The 26711-nt window shown below is 40.2% G+C and overlaps 2 protein-coding genes across 2 annotated transcripts in view; one reads left to right on the plus strand and one right to left on the minus strand.

Moving 5' to 3' along the window:
- Window positions 1-26711, minus strand: part of LOC133570631 (uncharacterized) — a 682377-nt gene that overhangs the window by 451723 nt on the left and 203943 nt on the right. The window lies entirely within an intron of this gene.
- Window positions 1517-26244, plus strand: LOC133570718 (uncharacterized). The gene is made up of 3 exons (XM_061923412.2): window positions 1517-1936; window positions 10674-11078; window positions 24765-26244. Exons 1-3 carry the CDS (start codon window positions 1825-1827, stop codon window positions 25814-25816), a joined length of 1569 nt encoding a protein of 522 aa, XP_061779396.2. The 5' UTR covers window positions 1517-1824; the 3' UTR covers window positions 25817-26244.

The following is a 26711-nucleotide window of genomic DNA, read 5'->3' on the forward strand; positions in this document are numbered from 1 at the left end:
TATAATAAATATACAGATACTGGTAGCCACCGTGTCATCCTTATTATCATTTATCAACATACCTTGGGTGATTTAACAATTCTTATGTGATTTATTCGTTATATAACAACCGACCTGGTGCGCTTGTGAGGTAGACATAAAGATTTCCAAATTCCATGTCCGGCCATTGTGTAGGATTATCAGTCCACGCATCTGCTGGAAGGCGGTAAGGGCAGTCGTTTAATCCAACTACAGAACATTTTAACTCGTATCTTAACCTAGCCTCACTGGAAAGACTATTTACATAATCATACGCCATTTAGAACAATTTAAAATGCCGTGAAACCTCGTTAAATGCCTTTTCTGTCAATGCTGTGTTCGCTGTGAGCTGGTTTGTTTTCAACGAATTCAATATGGCGACCGGTTGCTAGGGGATTGGCAGGCGGAAGTGACGTAGGTCCGCCCTCGCCTATAACGTCCTCACCGTCAGACGCCATCTTGCTTTATCCTCGCCCTGTTTGCTTCGCGCGCAGTCTTGTCAGATCTCGCGAGAGAAACAAGTAACCAGCTCTAAATATGACCTTATATTTATACATTGTATTTATTTACTCTAACCAACTATGAAATGATATAACATATATACAATGTGCTTCTGTCAGCAGCTACACTTTTCCTAACTAAGAGTTTCCCGCTTGTCTCCAACCCTTCCCCCATGCATTCCTGAGCTAAGATAAAAGGCGACACTCTCCTGTAAACAGACGGCCTTTGTCTTTTGAGGCTTCCAATAAATACTAAAAAAAAAAAAAAAAAGGTATTCTTTGAGCATTTCTTATTAATCAATCAATCAATCAATCAATCTTTATTTATATAGCCCTAAATCACAAGTGTCTCAAAGGGCTGCACAAGTCACAACGACATCCTCGGTACAAAGCCCACATACGGGCAAGGAAAAACTCACCCCAGTGGGACGTCGATGTGAATGACTATGAGAAACCTTGGAGAGGACCGCATATGTGGGTAACCCCCCCCCTCTAGGGGAGACCGATTAAATAGATTATTACATTGTAAAACAACAGACACTTTAATTTTGCTTGTCCTTATGTCCCTGCAAGATGATGTTATGTTTTGGACGCATGGCTGCAATGGTTGTGATCTCTCGGATGCAGAATTTTACACCAGTAAAACCAGCAAAGCAGTAATTATAGTCTGAAAATTGTGTTGTTGTTGAATGATATTTATCTGATTTAAAGTCAAATACAATTTATATACTTGTCTGTCTATCTGTGTTGGCCCTGTGATGAGGTGGCGACTTGTCCAGGGTGTACGACGCCTTCCGCCCGATTGCAGCTGAGATAGGATCTAGCACCCTCCGCGACCCCGAAAGTGACACGCGGTAGTTGAATGGATGGATGGATCATTTGTTGCCGTGCTTGAGACACCATGAAAACATACATTTAGAATGAATCGTTCATGACTTGCCCATCACTATGACTCATTGGCCCCGCCCCTAAGTGACGCATGCGTGGAGGATATGCGCTTTGCTGCAAAGTCTTCCTTTACTCCACACACGCTTCTAAGCCTCGCTACTAACTACACTTTATTCATCCTCCGTGTCAGGATAAACTCCACTCGTCTCAGTCAACTTTGGACATTATTAGGCCCGCTTAGCTTGCTACTTGTTTTAGCGCGTTAGTTAGCTTAGCTTGCTACTTGTTTTTGCGCGCTAGTTGGTTTAGCGTGCTAGTTAGCTTAGCTTGTTAGCTGCTAACAAAGAGACGCGGATTTGATCAACACATCGCTTAGTTAAGATCAAGTGTGAGTGTAAAGTGTTGTGATTGTGTGAAAATGTGTGAAAGAACGATAGCAGAGTACAAAGAGGAACTTTCTCGGACAAAGGAAGAACGTCAACTACTGGACGCTGTTTTCAAGAAACCTCAAGTTGTGTTACACAGAACAGGTTTGTTTACTTCTTACTCTCACATGTTTACTAACTTTATATTTCATTATTAACATGAACATGACGTGTTAGATTAATTGTGATTAATAGGTGTAGTCAGACACATGATTGTTATTGTGTTATTAATGTGATTATCAGACAGCAGTCATTTCCATTAGATAATGTTCAAATATAGGTGATTTGGCACACTTATAATTAAAATAACAAAAATAATGTTGTTTTTCATCAGATATGTACTAGTATTGTATATGTGGATGGGGGCCCTGCTTTGGAAATAATGTGTACCCCTTTCAGAGATCACATTTAGTTCCACTTCAAGCATTCACATGATCCACAATGAGATGAGATGGTATAACGTGAACAGTTCTGGAACTTTCTAACTCGGGGAAAAAAACGGGATCTCGTTGGAAGCGCGATGTATTGGGTATAACAAAATGGTGTCTGCCATTGTAGTTTACAATGTCACTACGTCAGTAGTTGTCAAACTTTTTTCACCAAGTACCACCTCAGAAAATACTTGGATCTCCAAGTACCACCATCATGAACAGCATTAAAATACAGTAGCATAGTAGGCCTTAATTATTCATTAAAAACAAGGAAGACACGTTATGTAACAAGTATATTTAATATTTTTAGTTACCGTATTTTCCGCACTATAAGCCGCCCCGGGTTATTAGCCGCAACTTCAATGAATGGCATATTTCAAAACTTTGTCCACCTATAAGCCGCCCCGGACTATAAGCCGCGCCTACGCTGCGCTAAAGGGAATGTCAAAAAAACAGTCAGATAGGTCAGTCAAACTTTAATAATATATTAAAAACCAGCGTTCTAACAACTCTGTCCCAAAATGTACGCAAATGTGCAATCACAAACATAGTCAAATTCAAAATATTGCAGAGCAATAGCAACATAATGTTGCTCAAACGTTAATGTCACAACACACAAAATAAACATAGCGCTCACCTTCTGAAGTTATTCTTCATTCGTAAATCCTTCGAATTCTTCGTCTTCGGTGTCCGAATTGAAAAGTTGGGCAAATGTGGGATCCAAAATGGCCGGTTCCGTCTCGTCGAAGTCATCGGAGTCAGTGTCACTGTTGTCCAGCAGTTGCTGTGAAATAGTGGTCCGTGTGCGGATGGAGAGATTGCGTCTTTTCATGAACCGGAAACACCAAGAAGCACCACCTTTAAAATCATCCAGGTGAAGTTCGCTTGCTAGCGTTGTTGCCTTCATTCGAATAGTGATGGTGCTGACACTTCTGCTTGCTGCTCTCTGCTCAACAACCCACTGTTCGAGTTTGTCCTCCAACAGTAGCCATCTTGCTTTGTTCCCTCCTCGGAAACTCTGTTTTGTCTTCTTTACCTGGCGCAGGTCATCTTCTTGCTTCCTCCACCTACGCACCATTGATTCATTTATGTTATATTCTCTTGCTGCTGCTCTATTTCCGTGTTCTTCGGCATGACTTATTGCCTTAAGTTTAAATTCTGCGTTATACGCGTGTCGCTTAGTAGGAGCCATTTTGTGGTCTGGTCTTTACAGATGTAAACACACAAAGGAAATGAAACGAAAATCCGCGTTTCTTCTTCTTCCGGGGGCGGGTGGTTGCTTACAGTAGAAGAAGAAGCGCTTCCTGTTCTATGGGGGCGGGTGCTTACCTTGGCGGTTGCTTGCGTAGAAGAAGAAGCGCTTCCTGTTCTACCGGGAAAAAAGATGGCGGCTGTTTACCGAAGTTGCGAGACCAAAACTTTATGAAAATGAATCTTAATATTTATCCATATATAAAGCGCACCGGGTTAAAAGCCACACTGTCAGCTTTTGAGTAAATTTGTGGTTTTTAGGTGCGGCTAATGGTGCGGAAAATACGGTACTCTAACATTACACACAGTTTGAACAGTAACACTGTGTTTGAATGTAGAAAAATAAAACACTGTACTTAAATAATGAAATATTAATTGGCGTACCACTAGGTGATGCCTGCGTACCACTAGTGGTACACGTACCACAGTTTTTTTGGGTTTTTTTTCATTTTATTTTTATTGACATCCAGCATCAGACATTCCTATCCATTACATCATATTCACATAAATCATATATCTATTGTCTGCCCTAAATGTCAAAATATTTTTGTTTGTATCCCACCCATACCACCCCACCCCAAAAAAGAAAGAAACAACAAAAAAACAAAGTAATATCTACAAATACATCGATTAAATGAACAAAGAAAAAAATAAATAATAATAATACATTAATAATGATAATAATCAGAAATAAAATAAAATATAAACAGATACATATATATATATATATATATATATATATATATATATATATATATATATATATATATATATATATATATATATATATATATATATACATACATATACACATATAGGGAGTAATCCCCCTGTTTTTTTTTTTTTTCCGCACAATCACTAATTCGAAAAATTAAAGTCAGGTTTATGGGGCGTGACATAGTTGACCCAGTTTTCCCAGTATGAAGTAAATTTATCCAATTTATATTTAATAAAGGCTGTTATTTTCTCCATTTTATATATGTCCATTGTTGTTTCCATCCATTGCTTCAAAGTTGGGCTCTCCTGGGATATCCATTTCCTAGTAATGGTCTTTTTACAAGCCACCAGTAGGATATTCATGAAGTGTTTATCTTTCTTCAGCCAGTCCTGAGGTACATGTCCAAAAAACAAAGTTTTACTTTCGAGGGGTATTTCACATTTGAAAATATCCTGTAGAGCTTGGTGTATCTCTTTCCAATAGTCCTTTATGGTGGAGCAGTCCCACAAAACATGGTAGTGATTTGCATTTGAATTCCCACAATTTCTCCAGCAGGCAGGGGAGTTGTTATCATAGTGAGACTTCTGAAAAGGTGTAATAAAAAATCTGATCAAACTTTTCCAGCCAAACTCCCTCCACTTGGGTGAGCTGGTACAAGTCCATTGATATTTCCATATTATTGTCCATTCTTCCTCAGATATAGTTATCCCTCCTTCCTTCTCCCATTTTGTTTTAATATATGAAGTTGAATATGATTTCATATTCAACAGACCCTTATACAAGCATGAAACACTTCTATCAATAATTTCTGAATTGTAGGCTTTTGTAAACAGTTCAATCAAACATATACTCGTCTTTGTGACACTTTTCACCTTCATATTAACAAAATGCCGCAACTGCGAATATCGATAGAAGTCTTGGTTTTCTAATATATATGTCCTTTTAATAGTTTCAAAACTAAGCATTTTTTATCTTTCATTACACTACATAAAACTGTTATACCCTTAGATATCCAGTCCTTAAATCTTGAGTCTAATTTATTAGGTGTAAACTCTGTATCATAGGCACACCATTTAAGAACTGCAATATCACTCTCGAGTTTGTATTCCTTTATGATCATTTTCCACACTTTAAGGCTCCATTTCACCCATGGGTTATCAATGTCTTTTATGTGGGTTTGTAAATTGCTATCCGCCAGGATTGCTTGTATGGGGATGGAGGGCATTTCTTCTTCAATAATTTTCCATTGAGCAATGTATGACGGGTTGCACCAGCATATCACTTCTCATCTGGGCTGCAAAATAGTAAAATCGGAGGCAAGGTAAACCCCATCCTCCCTTTTGTTTGACCAATTGTAAAGTTTTCAGATGAACTCTTGGCCTTTTACTTTGCCATATATACCTTGATAGCATTTTGTCCCATTCATTGACTTGGTTTTGGTTAATCTCTATTGGCAGGGTTTGAAATAGGTACAGCAGTCTTGGCAGTACATTCATTTTAATGGAATCAATTCTAGAACTAAGGCTAATAAAAGGAATTAAGTTCCATCTTGCTATGTCATCTTTTATTTTTTTATATATGGGTAGATAATTGTATTCTGATCATTTTGTTAGATCTTTTGGCAAATTAATGCCCAGGTATTTAAAAGACTCTGTTTGCCATATCAGAGGGTAACTACTTCTGATTTCCCCTGGTGGGTTATAATTATATGAGAGTAGCTGGGCTTTACCAATATTGATTTTATATCCTGATAGTTGACCATACAGTTCAAATGATTGCATTAATTTAGGGAGCGAGTATGTTGGGTGTCCGAGGTAAACCAAAATGTCATCCGCATAGCAGGCCAATTTATACTCTCTTCCTTTAATCATGATTCCCTTAATATCTTCATTGTGTCTAATAGACTGAGCTAATGGCTCTAGATATAATGCAAAGAGTAATGGTGACCATGCACATCCCTGTCTAGAGCCCCTTTCTAGGGTAAAACTGTTTGATAAGTATCCATTGACTTTAATCGTAGCAGTAGGATTGTTATATAGTGCCTGTATAGTTTTAATGATTGTATCCTGAAAGCCGAATTTATATAAAACTCTGTAAAGAAAATTCCAAATTACCAAATCAAAGGCCTTTTCAGCATCCACACTTATAACAATTGCTTGGATGTTTTTTCTTTGTATATGATCCATAATATATAGTGTTTTTCTTATATTGTCTTGTGTTTGTCGTTGATGTATAAAACCTGTTTGATCATTATGTATCAATATAGGTAAGAAATCTTCTAATGGTTTGCCCATAATGGAAGTAAATAGTTTATAATCTACATTGAGAACCGATATTGGCCTGTAAGATGCACATTCAATTCTATCCTTGCCTTCTTTTGGTATAGCTGAGATAATTGCCTCCCTCCAACTAAGTGGCGTTTGTGCCTTTTTTAAGACCCAATTCAGTGTGGGGAGTAAAACAGGTATTCATTATTTTTTAAATTCCTTATACCACTCAGCTGTGTAACCGTCTGATCCTGGCGATTTACTTAATTTAAGCCTACTAATTGCAACTTTTAATTCATTTTCAGTTATATCTGCAGATATTGTTTGGTTTTGTTTTTCATCTAAAATAGGTAAATCCAGAGAGTTCAGGAAGCTGTCAATTTGGGTTATCCTCCTACTGGAGACCTTAGAGTATAAAGTTTTATAAAAATGTTCGAAGGCTTCCTGAATTTCATTTGGTTTAGTTTTTATCTCTTTTGTTCTTGGATCCCTCATTTTATGAATGGTGTTTTCCGCTATCTTTTTTTTTAGTTTCCAGGCCAGTATTTTCATAGACTTAGAGCTACTTTCATAGTGTCTCTTTTGCAAAAATTTAAGATTTTTTTAAATTTCTTGTGTGGCTAAACTGTTCATTTCATTCCTAGTATTTCTTATTTCCCTTAATGTATCCTGTACCAAATCTAGTTTGTGTTTTCTTTCTAATTCGTTTAGTTGTATTTTTTTAAGTCATTTGATTTTGTATTCTCATTTTTTTTCTTAAATGAAGATATTGCTATAATTTTCCCTCTTAAAACAGCCTTCAGAGTGTCCCATAATATGGGAGGTGAAACCTCTCCTGTGTCATTGAACTCCAAGAAGAGACTAATTTCAGATTTAATTTGTGTCTTAAAGGATAGGTCATTCAGCAGACTTGAGTTTAGTTTCTATGTATTATTTTTTGCCCTCAGATTAAAGTCAATAGATAGGTATATAGGTGCATGGTCACTTAGATCTATCATCCCAATTTCGCAGGTACATATTTTATCTTTATCCTTTCCAAATGTTAGAAATAATCTATTCTTGTATAAAGACAGTGCGGAGCAGAGAAATAAATATAATCCCTTTTGTCTGGGAAAAAGTCTCGCCATATGTCAATTAAGCCTACTTCCTAAAAAGTGTGTTTATTTTCTTATAAATGGGTTTCACGTTATGTATTTTTATACTAGATGAGTCCAATTTTGGCTGTAAATATATATTTAAATCCCCACCGCAAATCAAAAGACCTTTGGTTTCCGTTACCATAATATTGGTGATTTTTTTTGGAAGAAATTAATATCATTTACCAATAAGGTGATTGGGTTCCCATCTATCTTTCCCTTTACTAAAATAAATCTACCCTCCTTATCACCAAATTCCAGTATTTTTTCAAAATGTAGCTTTTTTGAGATGAGGATTGTAACTCCTCTCCTATGTCCTAATTTATATGACGAACAAAACAAATGATTGAAGCCCATTCTCTTTAGTTTTACATGCTCCTTGTCAGTCAAATGGGTCTCCTGTAAATATACTATGTGGGCTTGTTCTGTCCTCACCTTCGATAATATTGTATTGCGTTTAATTGGGTTCAATAGCCCATTAACATTAAACGATACACATTTTACTTTGTCACTAACCATTTACTATTTACTTGTAAGTGTACCAATAAAATATTCAAAATAAAACCTAGCAAGTCTACTCCCATAACGAAAACAACTGACATAACATAAATAAAACAAAGCAAAATAACTAAAGAAAATTAAAAAAGAAAAGTGTAGTTCCAAGGCAGGGGTCTCTAATAGATGCCCCTGAGTTGGGCTAGATAAAACATCTGGCTGTGTGGGAAATCCTCTCCCAACTATGAGCTGAGGGCCCCCATCATGGCACTTGGTAGAAAGAGAAACAAAATCTCTGTTCATTACATAGATACATCCCTCATTTGTATATATTCTCATCTAGCTGGGGTTATTATATAAACGCAAATGTCTTGGAGTGAATTTAAAGTCACCTGTTTTGGTTCTGTTCATCTTACCAACACTTTAAGAAGTCAGTCAAAATTAACAGGTCCTCCGGAGAAGGCGATGATTATCTTCTGAAGGCTTGCAGTCTCTCCTTGATGATTTTCTCTGGCTCCTCACCTGTCCCCTCCCGGCTCCTTCCTCCCATGGTCTCCCAGGCGGAGCGGGACAGCTGATCCAGCAGGCTCTCCCTCGGCGTAGTCACGCTGACTGGAAGTCCTCTGTCCTTCATGTCTTTTGTCGCCTCATTTGCTGTCCGGTACAGCTGCGTGCCGTCCTCCTGGAACACTCGTAGTTTGGCCGGGTACGGAGTCTGGAAGCAGATATTTCTTTGCTTTAACACTCGCTTCGCAATATTTTTTCCTCTTTTGCAGGACTGCTGGGAGGTAATCCTGGTCAAAATGCATTAGTCTCCCATTCAGAGAAATCTTCTTCTTTCCCCAGGCTTTGCTCATAACCTCTTCTTTCATCCTGTAGCGGAGGAATTTGACTATTATTGACCGCGGCTTGTCTTCTCTGTCTCCGGCGGGTCTTGGCGCCAGCGCGCGGTGCGCCCTTTCGATGTCGAGTTGCGTAGTTGCGGGGATCTCCAACATGTCCCGCAGCAGTTTTTCCACAAACTCTGGCATGGACGGCCCCTCGGCTCCTTCGGGAACATTGTGTATCCTCAAGTTCTTGCGTCAGGATCTCCCTTCATAGTCGAGTCGTTTGTTTTCTTGCTGATGAATGACTTTTATCATGTTGTTCAACACATACTCCACGTTTTGAATCCGGCCCTCCACCTTCTCAATTCGCTCCTCTGTGTCTGTTATTTGTTGTTTAATGTTGGTGAGCTCGGATTTAATATCGTTCAGCTGTTCTTTTATGTCTTTTCGGAAGTCCCGAATCTCCTCCAGAACTTGGACTAAACCTTCGGCGTCCGCCTACTTTGAGCGAGGGTTAGCGTTAGCACCGCCATCTTTTAGCTTTACAGGTGAGCTGTTCGCGGACACAGAGCTTTCCTCATTTACAGGCTCTGCAACAATATTTCCTCGATTTCCTCTGGTTTTCCCCATTCTTGCCCTTTTGTTTGTTCAGAGATTATCTAAAAATTTGGCATTTTACCGTCTAACGGGGCAAAATAACCTTTCTCACGAGGGAGATGTTACTCTAAGCTGCCATTCAGCTTGATGACGTCACCGAAACTCCTCAGACTCAGTGCTATGTTTTTTATGGGTACAGAAAATGATGGAATGATCACTTAAGCCGCATACAGTAGTTCCACTTGTGAAAATCATAGACTGGTCAGAAGTAACAACGAGGTCTATGAAGGTTTAAAAGGACTCACTCACCCTGGTAGTTTGCTTAATGAGCTAAGTGAGACAATGTTGGTGGCACAGCTTAGTGAAGGTTTTAAAAATGGGTGCATCCTTTCAGGACATATCTGTGTTCCAGTCCCCAAGAAGATGTAAACCTGTATCAACATGTTTACACAAAACTCACAGACTCACTAAATACATTTTTCACTGTAATCAAATCTAATTAAAGTTATAATTTCACTTCCTGATCCTGACTTACATGCAACAATAAGTGAAAGTAAACATTTATTTTCAATAGCCAAAGTAGTCAACACTTGAATCATTAAAAGAACATAAAGGTGACTGACTTTCCTTCTGTGTGTTGTAGATGGTCTCCAATTCCTAAAGAGTTCCCTTTGGCCCAGCCAACAAAATGACCACCCAAAAGTATTCTGCATGATAACAAAAACATACCATGAATGTTTTTTTAAGTGATTTTGGAAGTAGATTTGTTTTATTTCCATGACAATGAAGTTATGGTAATGACAATCTCAATATTTACAGACTTTACATCAGTGAAGTTAAGAATGCCTCAATCAATGCTGCCTCGTACTTATAAAAAATTTCAAATTGACCCCCATCAAATTTCCAAGTCTGTTTTTGTACTCACTGTACCACTTTTGAATTAATTTTAGGACAAAAGGTGTTATTTCCTGTGTTTTTATTGGTTGTTTTGCTACACACTTTTAACACAACACACAAAAGAACACAAATAATCTCATTGTGTTAACAGTGTCAGTCCAAAACTATTTATATTCTCTCTTTATCTCTTATCATTTATCTTATTGACTTATTTACCCAACAGAAGTCCAGCAGCCCCCCCACATGAAAGAGGAAGAGGATGATCCACAGCCCACCCACATGAAAGAGGAAGAGGGGGATCCACAGCCCACCCACATGAAAGAGGAAGATGATGAGCCACAGCCTACCCACATGAAAGAGGAAGAGGGAGATCCACAGCCCCGCCACATGAAAGAGGAAGAGGATGATCCACAGCCCCCCCACATGAAAGAGGAAGAGGGGGATCCACAGCCCCCCCACATGAAAGAGGAAGAGGAGGATCCACACATGAAAGAGGAAGAGGAGGGAGAGTGTCCTGTAGGGCAGGAGGAGGATGATGTCAGCAAGTTTCCACTGACTGTTGTCTCTGTGAAGACTGAAGAGCATGAAGACAAAGCACCTGAGTCCTCACAGCTTCATCACAGTCCAAGTAAGCACATATCATTTTATTCTCAGGGCATTCAATCCATCACAACTGGACTGTTCACTTTGTCTTAGAAGACTCATCCAAGTAGGCTTCATCACTTCATGCTCATACACTTCAAGTCTTAAATCTAATCATTGGAATTTAGAGGGGAACTGCACTTTTTGGGGGAATTTTTTCTATCGTTCACAATCATTATAAAAGACATGAGGGTGGATATATAAAAATAAATGAATCACATTCTAACTAGGGCTGGGCGATATGGCCTTTTATTAATATATGGATATGTTTAGTCCTTGTCACGATACACCATATATATGTGGATATGTTTAGGCCATGTCACGATACACCATATACTGTATATGTGGATATGTTTAGGCCATGTCACGATACACCATATATATGTGGATATGTTTAGTCCATGTCACGATACACCATATATATGTGGATATGTTTAGTCCATGTCACGATACACCATATATATGTGGATATGTTTAGTCCATGTCACGATACACCATATATATGTGGATATGTTTAGGCCATGTCACGATACACCATATATATGTGGATATGTTTAGTCCATGTCACCATACACCATATATATGTGGATATGTTTAGTCCATGTCACCATACACCATATATATGTGGATATGTTTAGGCCATGTCACGATACACCATATATATGTGGATATGTTTAGTCCATGTCACGATACACCATATATATGTGGATATGTTTAGGCCATGTCACGATACACCATATATATGTGGATATTTTGCCTTAGCCTTGAATGAACACTTGATGCATATAATCACAGCAGTATGATGATTCTATGTGTTTACTTTAAAACATTCTTCTTCATACTGCATTAATATATGCTACTTTTAAACTTTCATGCAGAGAGGGAAATCACAACTAAGTCAATTTAGCAAAAGTGTATTTATTAAACAGTTATTAAGCAGTGGCACAAACATTCATGTCATTTCAAAACAGAAAGTACAAGATTGTCAGAGACATTATAAAACAAGCTACCGTATTTTCCGCACTATAAGGCGCACCGGATTATTAGCCGCACCTTCAATGAATTACATATTTCATAACTTTGTCCACCAATAAGCCGCCCCGGATTATAAGCCGCGCCTACGCTGCGCTAAAGGGAATGTCAAAAAAACAGTCAGATAGTTCAGTCAAACTTTAATAATATATTGAAAACCAGCGTTCTAACAACTCTGTCCCAAAATGTACGCAAATGTGCAATCACAAACATAGTAAAATTCAAAATGGTGTAGAGCAATAGCAACATAATGTTGCTCGAACGTTAATGTCACAACACACAAAATAAACATAGCGCTCACCTTCTGAAGTTATTCTTCATTCGTAAATCCTTCGAATTCTTCGTCTTCGGTGTCCGAATTGAAAAGTTGCGCAAGCGTGGGATCCAAAATGGCCGGTTCCGTCTCGTCGAAGTCATCGGAGTCAGTGTCGCTGTTGTTGTCCAGTAGTTCTGTGAATCCTGCCTTCCGGAAAGCTCGGACCACAGTTGTGACCGAAATATCTGCCCAGGCATTTACGATCCACTGGCAAATGTTGGCGTATGTCGTCCGGCGCTGTCTGCCCGTCTTAGTGAAGGTGTGTTCGCCTTCGGAGCTGTGTGAAAAAAGCCACCCGGCCTCTTCGCGTAAACTTCCCTTAACCACTCGCTCATCTTTTCTTCATCCATCCATCCCTTCGAGTTAGCTTTTATGATGACGCCGGCTGGAAAGGTCTCTTTTGGCAAGGTCTTCCTTTTGAATATCACCATGGGTGGAAGTTAGCATGGCAAGCTAGAACCACAGTGAAGGATGACTTCTCATTCCCTGTGGTGCGAATATTCACCGTACGTGCTCCCGTTCCACAGTGCGGTTCACAGGAATATCAGTTGCTGTGAAATACGGTAGTAATCCGTGTTCGGATGGAGAGATTGCGTCTTTTTATGAACCGGATCCTTGTCGCTTAGTAGGAGCCATTTTGTGGTCTTTACAGATGTAAACAGGAAATGAAACGTACGGTGATATCCGCGCGTTTTTTCTTCTTCTTCCGGGGGCGGGTGGTTGCTTACAGTAGAAGAAGAAGCGCTTCCTGTTCTATGGGGGCGGGTGCTTTCCTTGGCGGTTGCTTGCGTAGAAGAAGAAGCGCTTCCTGTTCTACCGGGAAAAAAGATGGCGGCTGTTTACCGAAGTTGCGAGATCGAAACTTTATGAAAATGAATCGTAATAAAGCGCACCGGGTTATAAGGCGCACTGTCAGCTTTTGAGAAAATGTGTGGTTTTTAGGTGCGCCTTATAGTGCGGAAAATACGGTATTAGTGCACTTTTGTGCATGATGTCACTAAGATGACATATCAAAACAACACTAAATTAAAGTGCACTTTTTGTACAGAACGCCACTACAATAGTTAAAAACAAATAAAATGCACTTTTGTGCATGATGTCACACAAGATATTTCAATAAGTGTCAAATAAAAATGAGCTGCATAATAGAAAATCAAATAGTGTATGTCCTTCACTATGTGGTAGGTTCCTGCGGACGTTATTTCCTTCTGTTGTTGACTATTTGTTTCATACGGTGTTGATCTGGAAATGGTTGCTTGGATATTTTGTGGGTGTGGCACCGGCCGAGATGTTGACATGCAGAGTTTCAAGCACTCCTCATTCTCTAGCGGGTGACATTTCAGAGGATGCTACATTAGCAGTGCTGCTACTTTTTGTAGCAACACTTTTGCCGCATACCGTATTTTCCGCACTATAAGGCGCACCGGATTATTAGCCGCACCTTCTATGAATTACATATTTCATAATTTTGTCCACCAATAAGCCGCCCCGGACTAAAAGCCGCGCCTACGCTGCGCTAAAGTGAATGTCAAAAAAACGCTGCGCTAAAGTGAATGTCAAAAAAACAGTCAGATAGTTCAGTCAAACTTTAATAATATATTGAAAACCAGCGTTCTAACAACTCTGTCCCGAAATGTACGCAAATGTGCAATCACAAACATAGTAAAATTCAAAATGGTGTAGAGCAATAAATAGCAACATAATGTTGCTCGAACGTTAATGTCACAACACACAAAATAAACATAGCGCTCACCTTCTGAAGTTATTCTTCATTCGTAAATCCTTCGAATTCTTCGTCTTCGGTGTCCGAATTGAAAAGTTGCGCAAGCGTGGGATCCAAAAATGGCCGGCTCCGCCTCGTCGAAGTCATCGGATTCAGTGTCGCTGTTGTTGTGCAGCAGTTCTGTGAATCCTGCCTTCCGGAAAGCTCGGACCACAGTTGTGACCGAAACTATCTGCCCAGGCATTTACGATCCACTGGCAGATGTTGGCGTATGTCGACCGGCGCTATCTGCCCGTCTTAGTGAAGGTGTGTTCGCCTTCGGAGCTGTGTGAAAAAAGCCACCCGGCCTCTTCGCGTAAACTTCCCTTAACCACTCGCTCATCTTTTCTTCATCCATCCATCCCTTCGAGTTAGCTTTTATGATGACGCCGGCTGGAAAGGTCTCTTTTGGCAAGGTCTTCCTTTTGAATGTCACCCTGGGTGGAAGTTAGCATGGCAAGCTAGAACCACAGTGAAGGATGACTTCTCATTCTCTGTGGTGCGAATATTCACCGTACGTGCTCCCGTTCCACAGTGCAGTTCACAGGAATATCAGCTGTGAAATACGGTAGTAATCCGTGTGCGGATGGAGAGATTGCGTCTTTTTATGAACCGGATCCTTGTCCTTTGTAGGAGCCATTTTGTGGTCTTTACAGATGTAAACAGGAAATGAAACGTACGGTGATATCCGCGCGTTTTTTCTTCTTCTTCCGGGGGCGGGTGAAGCGCTTCCTGTTCTATGGGGGCGGGTGCTTTCCTTGGCGGTTGCTTGCGTAGAAGAAGAAGCGCTTCCTGTTCTACCGGGAAAAAAGATGGCGGCTGTTTACCGAAGTTGCGAGACCGAAACTTTATGAAAATGAATCGTAATAAAGCGCACCGGGTTATTAGGCGCACTGTCAGCTTTTGAGAAAAATTGTGGTTTTTAGGTGCGCCTTATAGTGCGGAAAATACGGTACTTGACATATCACGGTTGTCTGTTCAACATCTTTCCGCTTTAAGCCAAACCACCGCCAGACGATGGACCCCCTGCTGTTTGTCTTGGGAATGAATTCTTCCTTCATTTGTTACCAGATTGGCACCTTCTTTCTCTCGTATTACCACTAGCACCACAGCTAACGTTTCCATGCCGCTACCTGTCTGCTCCGTGAGAGCATATGACGCTGCACACGTGACAGTATGTGACGTATGTATGAAGGTGCGCTTGTTTTATGTCTCTGTGAGAAGGAGAGACAAGAAAAAGTAAGAAGAGCCTGTAGTGTAATGCTTGCAGCTAAAAGCAACTGTGTGAGAACGTATACTCCAATATCACCATATAGTCATTTTCTATATCGCACGGAGACAAACCCACGATATATCCAGTATATTCCATACATCACCCAGCCCTAATTCTAACTCATAAATATAAATAAAAGACCACTTGCAATGGAGCCAATGGGAGGTCCTCTATAACCATCCAAAATACACCAACAATACTCCATTTGCATTTTGTGGCTTGAATGTCCACCAAGTGTTAGTTGAGTTGAGTTTATCTGGAACATGCAAGCATACAACATGATACATCACACATGCATGCATACAACATGATACATCACACATGCATGCATACAACATGATACATCACACATGCATGCATACAACATGATACATCACACATGCATGCATACAACATGATAAATCACACATGCATGCATACAACATGATACATCACACATGCATGCATACAACATGATACATCACACATGCATGCATACAACATGATACATCACACATGCATGCAGACAACATGATACATCACACATGCATGCATACAACATGATACATCACACATGCATGCATACAACATGATACATCACACATGCATGCATACAACATGATACATCACACATGCATGCATACAACATGATACATCACACATGCATGCATACAACATGATACATCACACATGCATGCATACAACATGATACATCACACATGCATGCATACAACATGATACATCACACATGCATGTATACAACATGATACATCACTATTTCCAGTTTGTCTTTTCAACATGTTGGAAAAGGAGTAGGAAGAAGCAGAGCTTATTTAATTCTACCCCTTTTCTTTTACATAACAGTGTCTACATTTTAGTTCACTTCCTGTTCTCAATGTATTCACAATATGCTCCATAAGTAATCACAATGAAAATAAATAAATAATAATGAGTGAAGTAAGTTATATTTCATATGGTGAGATGAGTAAGATGATGTAGAAAATGAATGATGGATGAAATAAATTGAGAATGTTTATCTTCTTCTTTGTACTTTGTAAACACTTTAAGTGTGAAGAGTTTCTTGAAGTGGATCATATTAGTACATTGTTTGATTGCTTTGCTTCATCCATGTTAAGTCTTGGCAAAAATGAGGACTCAGATGCAGAAGACAGACAATTGACTCAGACTTTATTTAATTAGTTTTCTTTGCTATCTCTTGGACAGAGTGATTAAACAAAGTGGTTATAAAATCTATCTATTATATACTTGAGTAACTAGAGGATGTGTAGCATAGGACATAAGGCAATAAACAGAAAATCACTCCATAAGGAGGAAAAGGGCAATAGCAAAATTTATATACAAGTCTAATAACAAAAAAACAACAATCTATGATAATCTACAAAAAGATAATTTCACTCATGAAAAGAAGTCGAGAAGTTTGCAAACTAAAAGCGCTCCAGAAGGAGAAAAAAAAATAAGACAAGGCACTATGAAAATTGATACAAAAAGACTTGACCGAAAAAACTTTAGCAAAAGAAAATCACTCTCTCAGAGGAAACAAAGAAATCAATAAATAAAGCGAGACAATACTTATCAAGGCTGTGGACAAGGCTGTGGACAAGGCTGGAGGTACGTAGCGAGACGATATACTCTGGCAACAAGACAGGGGAAGACGAGGACTATATACACATGAGGGAGGGTGACACAGGTGGACACAATCAGGCAATCAGGAGAGACATCAGACCAGTGACACAGGAGGAAGGGCAAGTGGCCTGAAACGAGAGGAGGATTAGAATTTTCAAAATAAAACAGGAAGTTTGCCAGACAACCCCAAAACAGGACTTCCCTCACCACGATGTGACAGTACCCCCCCCTTCTATGGCCGACTCCCGACGGCCCAGACTGTTCAGGGTGGTCTCTGTAGAGGTCCCTGATGAGAGTGGGGTCGACAATGTGGCGGGAAGGAACCCACTGTCTCTCTTCAGGTCCGTATCCTTCCCAATCTACCAGGAATTGTCTGCCCCGGCCCCGGTTGCGCACTGCCAACAAGCGTTTAACTTTGTATACTGCTCCACCTTCAATTACTTCGGGTGGTGGAGGGGACGTGGTGGGTGGGACCATGGTGCTTTCTTTGACTGGTTTGACCTGACTGACGTGGAAGGTGGGATAGGCGCGGAGGGATTGGGGCAGACGAAGCCGAACCGCTGCAGGTCCGACGAGCTTGGTAATTGGGAATGGACCTACAAAGCGGGGTGCCAGTTTCTTTGATGTGACCTTGAGATGTAGGTCCTTGGCTGAAAGCCAGACTCTCTGACCGGGTTGGTACTTAGGCGCAGGTCGTCTCTTGCGGTCTGCCGCTCTCTTCATCCGATCTCGTTGTCTGATCAATACTTGACGGGCGGCTGCCCAAATGCGGTGACAACGTCGGACCATGGTATGGGCGGAGGGGACCGACACTTCTGACTCATTCTCAGGAAAGAGAGGGGGCTGGTACCCTAAGGCACAATGAAAGGGAGAGAGGCCAGTGGCTGATGTAGGCAGCGAATTGTGCGCATACTCTACCCAGACCAGGTGTTTGCTCCATGTGGAGGGGTTCTGGCAGACCAAGCACCGGAGGCCGGTTTCCAGCTGCTGGTTAAGTCGTTCGGTCTGGCCGTTGGCTTCCGGATGATATCCTGATGTCAGGCTGGCCTTGGCTCCAATGAGTCGGCAGAACTCCCCCCAGAACCGTGATGCAAACTGAGGTCACCGGTCTGAAACAATGTCTTTGGGAAATCCATGAACTCGGAATACATTAGTCATCATAGTCTCTGCCGTCTCCTTGGCGGATGGTAATTTAGGCATAGCGATGAATCTGACCATTTTGGAGAATCTGTCGACCACAGTGAGGACGGTGGTGTTACCTTGTGAGACCGGGAGGCCTGTAACGAAGTCCATCGAGATGTCTGACCACGGTCTGGAGGGGATGGGGAGCGGCTGGAAAAGTCCCATGCGAGACCTGGAAGACGTCTTGTTCCTGGCACAGACCGAACAGGCCTCTACGTACTCCCGGACCTCCGTCTCCATGGCTGGCCACCAGAACCGCCGGGAGATCACAAACATTGTTCTTTTAACTCCCGGATGACACGAAAGCAGCGAGGTGTGAGCCCAATGAATCACCCGGGGACGCAGCTCAGTGGGGACAAACAACCGATTAACAGGACATCCCCTAGGTGGCGGGGCCATACCGTTAGCTTGCTTTACCTCAGTTTCTATTGGCCAAGTTACCGCTCCTACCACACAGTTCAGTGGAAGGATGGTCTCAGGTTTCTTGGCCTCAAGCTCGGGGTCGAATAATCGTGACAAGGCGTCTGGCTTGACGTTTCGGGACCCCGGCCTGTAGGAGAGCGAGAAAGAAAAGCGATTAAAAAAAAGCGCCCACCTGGCCTGGCGAGAGTTGAGTCTCTTAGCCTTCTTTATGTATTCCAGGTTCTTGTGATCTGTCCAGACGATGAATGGGTGTTCGGCCCCCTCGAGCCAATGCCTCCATTCCTCCAAAGCGAGCTTCACCGCCAGCAACTCCCGATTGCCGACGACATAGTTTCTTTCAGCTTTGGACAGCCGCCGCGACACAAAGGCACAGGGATGCATCTTCCCGTCCTGCTGAGAGCGTTGAGACAGCACTGCTCCAACTCCTTCATTAGAAGCGTCCACCTCCACGACGAACTGGCGCTGCGGGTCCGGAATGGTGAGGATGGGCGCTGAGGTGAAGCGGTGCTTGAGCGTCTGGAATGCCCTCTCTGCCTCTGGAGACCAGTGGAACCGCACCTGGGTGGAGGTAAGAGCATGGAGAGGAGCAGCTATTGCGCTGAAGTTTCTGACAAACCGCCTGTAAAAGTTAGCAAATCCCAAGAATTGCTGAACTTTCTTGCGGCTGTCAGGTGTCGGCCAATCGGCCACAGCGCTAACTTTAGCCGGATCCATCTGCACTCTTCCAGGGGCTACAATGAAGCCCAGGAATGAAACAGTGTCGGCATGAAAAACACTTTTTTCAGCTTTAACATATAGATCATTGTCTAAGAGTCTCTTTAAAACCTGATTTACATGGTCTTGGTGAGTGTCACTGTCAGGTGAATAAATCAATATGTCATCAAGGTAAACATAGACAAAATGGTCCAGGAAGTCTCTTAGTACTTCGTTGATCATGGCTTGGAACACGGCCGGGGCATTGGTGAGACCAAAAGGCATGACTCTGTATTCATAATGACCATTGGGTGTGTTGAATCCGGTCTTCCACTCGTCTCCCTCTCTTATTCGGACCAGATGGTAAGCGTTGCGTAGGTCCAGCTTGGTGAATATTTTAGCCTGTTGGAGTTGGTCGAAGACAGTAGACATGAGGGGAAGAGGGTAACGGTTCTTGATGGTAATGTCATTCAGGGGACTGTAATCGATGCAGGGCCTTAACGACCCGTCTTTCTTCTTCACAAAGAAGAACCCTGCTCCTGCTGGCGATGATGACGGGCGAATCAAGCCAGTTTCCAGTGATGCCGAGATGTAATCGTTCATCGCAGCTTTTTCTGGACCAGAGACGGAGTACAGACGCCCCTTGGGAATTGTGGCCCCGGGCAGTAGATCGATGGCACAGTCGTAGGAACGGTGGGGTGGAAGTGACAGGGCCTTGGTCTTGCTGAAGACTTGTCGTAGATGGTGATAACAGGGGGGGACAGAATTCAGGTCCGGAAATTCCATTCCATCATTTAATTCCACATACTGATATACTGAAGGTCTTAAGTGTTGTACGTGCATACAAATGTTTTAATTTACATTTTGCTCTAAGATTATATTTCTCCTCTTTTGTTGAGAATTGTTGTACATTCTTGGCTAGCAGGTTATAGTTTGCTTTGTGTATAATTTTAGCTGTTTGCTAATTCACTATGTGGTGGAATTTCAGTATTTTTGATTCAATAAATAAAGTGTTTGTATGTTGTCTATATCCAACATGAGGTATTATTATAACTGATCTTTTTTGTAACACAGTTAATGAATGAAGTGTACTTTTGTAGTTATTTCCTATATTTCTACACAATAAGTCAGATATGTAACACTAGTGAGCAGTAGAGAATATGAAGTCATTTTTGGTCTACAACATGTTTTGTTTTATTCATTATTGACGTGTTTCTTGCTACTTTATGTTGTATATTTTTTACATGAGATTTCCAGTTCAATTTATCATCAATCATTATACCTAGAAATTTGGTTTCATTTACCGTATTTTTCGGAGTATAAGTCGCTCCGGACTATAAGTCGCACCAACCGAAAATGCCTAATAAAGAAGGAAAAAAACATATATAAGTCGCACTGGCGTATAAGTCGCATTTTTTTGGGAAATGTATTTGATAAAAGCCAACACCAAGAATAGACATTTGAAAGGCAATTTAAAATAAATAAAGAATAGTGAACAACAGGCTGAATAAGTGTACGTTATATGAGGCATAAATAACCAACTGCTATGTTAACGTAACATATTATGGTAAGAGTCATTCAAATAACTATAACGTATAGAACATGCTATACGTTTACCAAACAATCTGTCACTCCTAATCGCTAAATTCCATGAAATCTTATACGTCTAGTCTCTTACGTGAATGAGCTAAATAATATTATTTGATATTTTACGGTAATGTGTTAATAATTTCACACATAAGTCGCTCCTGAGTATAAGTCGCACCCCCACCAAACTATGAAAAAAACTGTGACTTATAGTCTGAAAAATACGGTACTCTTTCAATTTCTATTCCGTCTATTTATGTTTGTGTTTGACTTTCTCTTCTACTGTTACCAAATAGCATTATTTTACTTTTACTGAGATTCAAAGATTGTTAAAGCATCTTTTTAATGTGTTCATTTCTTCTTTTATTATTTGTATTATCTTCTGTGTGTTCTCTCCTGAACAAAACACTGTTGTTGTTGGGGCGGCCTGGCGTAGTGGGTAGAGCAACCGTGCCAGAAACCTGAGGGTTGCAGGTTCGCTCCCCGCCTCTTACCATCCAAAAAATCGCTGCCGTTGTGTCCTTGGGCGGGACACTTCACCCTTTGCCCCCGGTGCCACTCACACCGGTGAATTTAATGATGAATGATAGGTGGTGGTCGGAGGGGCCGTTGGCGCAAATTTCAGCCACGCTTCCGTCAGTCTACCCCAGGGCAGCTGTGGCTATGAAAGTAGCTTACCACCACCAGGTGTGAATGATTGATGGGTTCTACATGTAAAGCGACTTTGGGTACTTAGAAAAGCGCTATATAAATCCCAGTTATTATTATTATTATTATTGTATCATCTGCAAATAATACTAACTTTAAATCTTTTGTAACTTTAGTCTACCCCAGGGCAGCTGTGGCTATGAAAGTAGCTTACCACCACCAGGTGTGAATGAATGATGGGTTCTACATGTAAAGCGACTTTGGGTACTTAGAAAAGCTCTATATAAATCCCAGTTATTATTATTATTATTATTATTACAAATGTCATCTATATAGAGATTGAATAATTGAGGTCCTAGTATTGATCCCTGAGGTACACCACAGGATATATTTAGTGTTGTAGAAGTGTGTTGGCCTAGCTTCACGTATTGTTTCCTGTTGGTTAAATAACTTCTTATCCAGTTTAAGACCAACCCTCTGATGCCATATCCTTCTAGTTTTTTGATGAAAATATTGTGATTAATTGTGTCAAATGCTTTAGTTGGATCCAACAACACTGCTGCTGCACATTTTTTACTATCTTTTGCATTGCTCATTTCTTCTGTCATTTCAATGAAAGCCATCAAAGTTGAAATATTAGCTGTGTATCCATATTGGTTCTCTTCTAGTATTCTGTGTTTGTTTGTGAAACTCTCTAATCTGTTATTGGACACTTTTTCAATGATTTTAGAAAACTGTGGAAGTAAAGAAACAGGTCTATAATTTGTAAATTGGTGTTTGTCTCCAGTCTTATAAATTGGTGCAACTTTAGCTATTTTCATTTAGTTTGGGTATTTGAAATGATAGGTTACTAATATACATGAATGGTCCTGAGATCTCTTCTAGAACCTTTTTTATGGTTTCCATATCAATTCCATTACAATCAGTTGAAGTCTTAGATTACAGGATTATAACTATTTCCTCCTGTGTCACATTACTGAGGAACATGGAGTTGGGATTTGGCTCTATGGTATCATTATAGTCCTCAATTGAAACTGGGTCTGGAATCCTTTCTTCCAATATTTACAAAGTAATTATTGAAGCTTTCAACTACTTCCTTTATGTTGTCATTATTTGTGTTTCCGTCTAAGAAGTATTGGGGGGTAATCCCCCCAAATATAAACTTTGGCTTCAGCCTATTCCTTTTTCCGTCATTCTTTTTCTTTTCTTTTTGTGTGTAAATGTGTATGATTGTTAAATATGTATCATCTGTACTGTTAAACTGGTCACACAGAATGGTTGATGGTTGATTATATGATGGAAATAAACTTATTTCATTCAAATAAACATATGGGACGCAGGTTGTCTTACGTCAGCACCAGAAGTGGTCAAATCAGCTGCTCACCTGGCAGGTTTTTTGGGGATGAATAGGGAAGTCCTTCTTTAGCTGCCGTCTTGTTTTATCATATATTGCTACCTTTGCACCTGTCAATGTTCACTTTTGTATGCACATTAAATCAACAACAAATCTTGACTTTGGAGCAATGTTCACAGATTCTAGTATTTGGCTCTCTATTAGATGTGACAGTGCCTACATCTTTAGGACCACCCTTTCTAGATATATAAAGATGTGTATTCACAACATTAATACATACATAATTTGCAAATATAAAAAAGGTAAGCTTTTAGTTAATTTTAATAAGTTTTGTTTTAAATGTTTTGTTTGTATTTGGTTTTTAATCTTCATTATTTACTTCAAGTTATTACAGTATGTCTCTATATACATATTTATTTTATACATTTTGGCTAAAGGAGGCACAATTTCTTACTCACACTTGTTATTACATATGTTGACCAGAGGGGGATGAATAGGGAAGTCCTTCTTTAGCTGCCGTCTTGTTTTATCATATATTGCTGCCTTTGCACCTGTCAATGTTAGTTTTTTATGCACATTAAATTCAACAAAAAATCCTGACTTTGGAGCAATGTTCACGGACTCTAGTATTAGATGCAATGTTATTGGGACCATGATTTATGTCCTAACTTGTTCACACCTCCTCATATGGAAGATACTTTTCCTTCTTCATGTTTCAAGAACACACGCGCACACACACACACACACACACACACACACACACACACACACACACACACACACACACACACACACACACGCACACATTATTGTATATGTTCAGTTCCGGTCTCCAAGATGATTTGTTTTGGATTTAGTTTTTTGTAATCTGTTTTCAATCTACATTATTTACTTCAAGTTATTACGATCTCTCTCTCTCTCTCTCTCTCTCTCTCTCTCTCTCTCTCTCTCTCTCTCTCTCTCTCTCTCTCTCTCTCTCTCTCTCTCTCTCTCTCTCTCTCTCTCTCTCTCTCTCTCTCTCTCTCTCTCTCTCTCTCTCTCTCTCTCTCTCTCTCTCTCTCTCTCTCTCTCTCTCTCTCTCTCTCTCTCTCTCTCTCTCTCTCTCTCTCTCTCTCTCTCTCTCTCTCTCTCTCTCTCTCTCTCTCTCTCTCTCTCTCTCTCTCTCTCTATTTTCTTAGCAGCATTTTTAATGATGCTATTTAGGATGCCCCATGTTGCTCTCATGTTGTTTCTGTTCTTCTTTAATAATTGTCTGTAGTATTCCTTCTTACATGTTCCTAGTATACCAATTAGATTCTTTTTATATTTATTATACTTATTTTCTGCCTCTATAGATGTCCGTGTTATTAATATTCCATATAATGTCTTTTTTTTGTGACAAGCATTTTTCAGTCCTTTTGTCATCCATGGTTGGTTGTTTTTCTTTTGCTTCTTACTAACTTCTTTCCATGGACAACATAAACATTGATATTATACATGTGGGTCAATATATATATATATATATATATATATATATATATATATATATATATATATATATATATATATATATATATATATATATTTGATGTGGCAAGCTACTTTTGCAGTGTAGCTTGTAGTGTAGCGTGCTACAATTCTCTGAGGATAGCTTAGCTCCATTTAATTGAGAGTAACTTGTAGCTTAGCTTACTACATTGTCCAGGTAGCTTGCCCATCACTGTCTATTTGGCCTAGCTCACATGTCAATAGTTTGAATACTGCAAACTTCAATACAGTAACACCTCATTTGTTCTGCAGACGTCCAGCGGGTGTCAGCGGGGAGTCATGAAGAGGAGTGGCACACCAGTGTGGGACAGAAGGAGCTACAGGCCCCCTCCCACATTAAAGAGGAGCAGCTTCATGATGAAGATGAAGCTCAGTCCTTACAGCTTCATCACAGTCAAAGTGAGGAGAACAGAGGGGCGGAGCTTGTAAGTCAACACATCACAGAAGCTGATGGAGAGCATTGTGAAGATATCAAGTCAGAACCAGACAGCATCTTTGCTCCACTGTCAGACATGGACCACATGATGTCACACTCTTCTGATCACAGTGACCACATCCAAAAACCTTTGGAGAGTAAAAATGACTCTAAAGGTGATACGAGACATCACACTAACAACAAACACTTTGACTGCTCTGAATGTGGGAAATCATTTAGACAGAAGAGTCATTTTACAGTACACATGAGAACACATACTGGAGAGAAACCTTTTACTTGCTCTGTTTGTAAGAAGAGTTTCTCCAGAAAGCAAATCATGACCAGACACATGAGAACACACACTGGAGAGAACCCTTTTTCTTGCTCAGCTTGTGCTAAAAGATTCAACACTAAGAATGAAATGATATTACACATGAGAACACATCTTGGAGAGAAACCTTTTACTTGCTCCGTTTGTAAGAAGAGTTTCTCCAAAAAGTGTAACATGACCACACACATGAGAACACACACTGGAGAGAAACCTTTTGCTTGCTCAGCTTGCATTAAAAGATTCAACACTAAGAAGGAAATCATATTGCACATTAGAACACACACAGGTGAGAAATGTTTTGCTTGCTCTGTTTGTAAGAAGAGTTTCTCCATAAAGCGTAACATGATCAGACACAAGAGGACACACACTGGAGAGAAACCCTTTACTTGCTCTGTTTGTATGAAGAGTTTCTCCAACAAGCATCACATGACCACACACATGAGAACACACACTGGAGAGAAACCGTTTAGTTGCACTGTGTGTGATAAGATGTTCAGGTTTAAGTATCAGGTCAGTAGACACAAGTGTGTAACAGTCATGGAAGCTGCAGGGATTTAAAAACAGTTAAACAGTGATTGTGCTAAATGTAGTTTAAAAACACAGCATGTTTAATAAGAATGTATATTTGATGTTGTATGTAGTGCTTCTCATCTTCTAGTCTTATATGTTGTCCTGTACTTACTTTTTAAGTTGTGTGCATGTATTGAATATTATATATGTAGCTACTGTTAAGTTCCACTCTTCTACTCCAAAAAGGACCCAAGGACAACTCACGATTTCCAATTGATCAACTTTTTATTTTCCAACTTGAAGCATTGTTGGTTTAATTTCAGTTGATATTCAAAATCATCAGTAGGTTGTAAACCTTTAAACCACAAAAACAGAGATGCTAACAATGTGATTACACAGCTATTTTCAAACAATGTTTTACAAATGCTTTTAAACCGCTGAATAATGTTTTAAACATTAAAGGGGAACATTATCAGTAGACCTATGTAAGCGTCAATATATACCTTGATGTTGCAGAAAAAAGACCATATATTTTTTTAACCGATTTCCGAACTCTAAATGGCTGAATTTTGGCGAATTAAACGCTTTTCTATTATTCACTCTCGGAGCGATGACGTCACAACGTGACGTCACATCGGGAAGCAATCCGCCATTTTCTCAAACACCGAGTCAAATCAGCTCTGTTATTTTCCGTTTTTTCGACTGTTTTCTGTACCTTGGAGACATCATGCCTCGTCGGTGTGTTGTCGGAGGGTGTAACAACACCAACAGGGACGGATTCAAGTTGCACCAGTGGCCCAAAGATGCAAAAGTGGCAAGAAATTGGACGTTTGTTCCGCACACTTTACCCACGAAAGCTATGCTACGACAGAGATGGCAAGAATGTGTGGATATCCTGCGACACTCAAAGCAGATGCATTTCCAACCATAAAGTCAAAGAAAT

Source organism: Nerophis lumbriciformis, linkage group LG28 (assembly GCF_033978685.3).
Source record: "Nerophis lumbriciformis linkage group LG28, RoL_Nlum_v2.1, whole genome shotgun sequence".
Lineage (NCBI taxonomy): Eukaryota > Metazoa > Chordata > Actinopteri > Syngnathiformes > Syngnathidae > Nerophis > Nerophis lumbriciformis.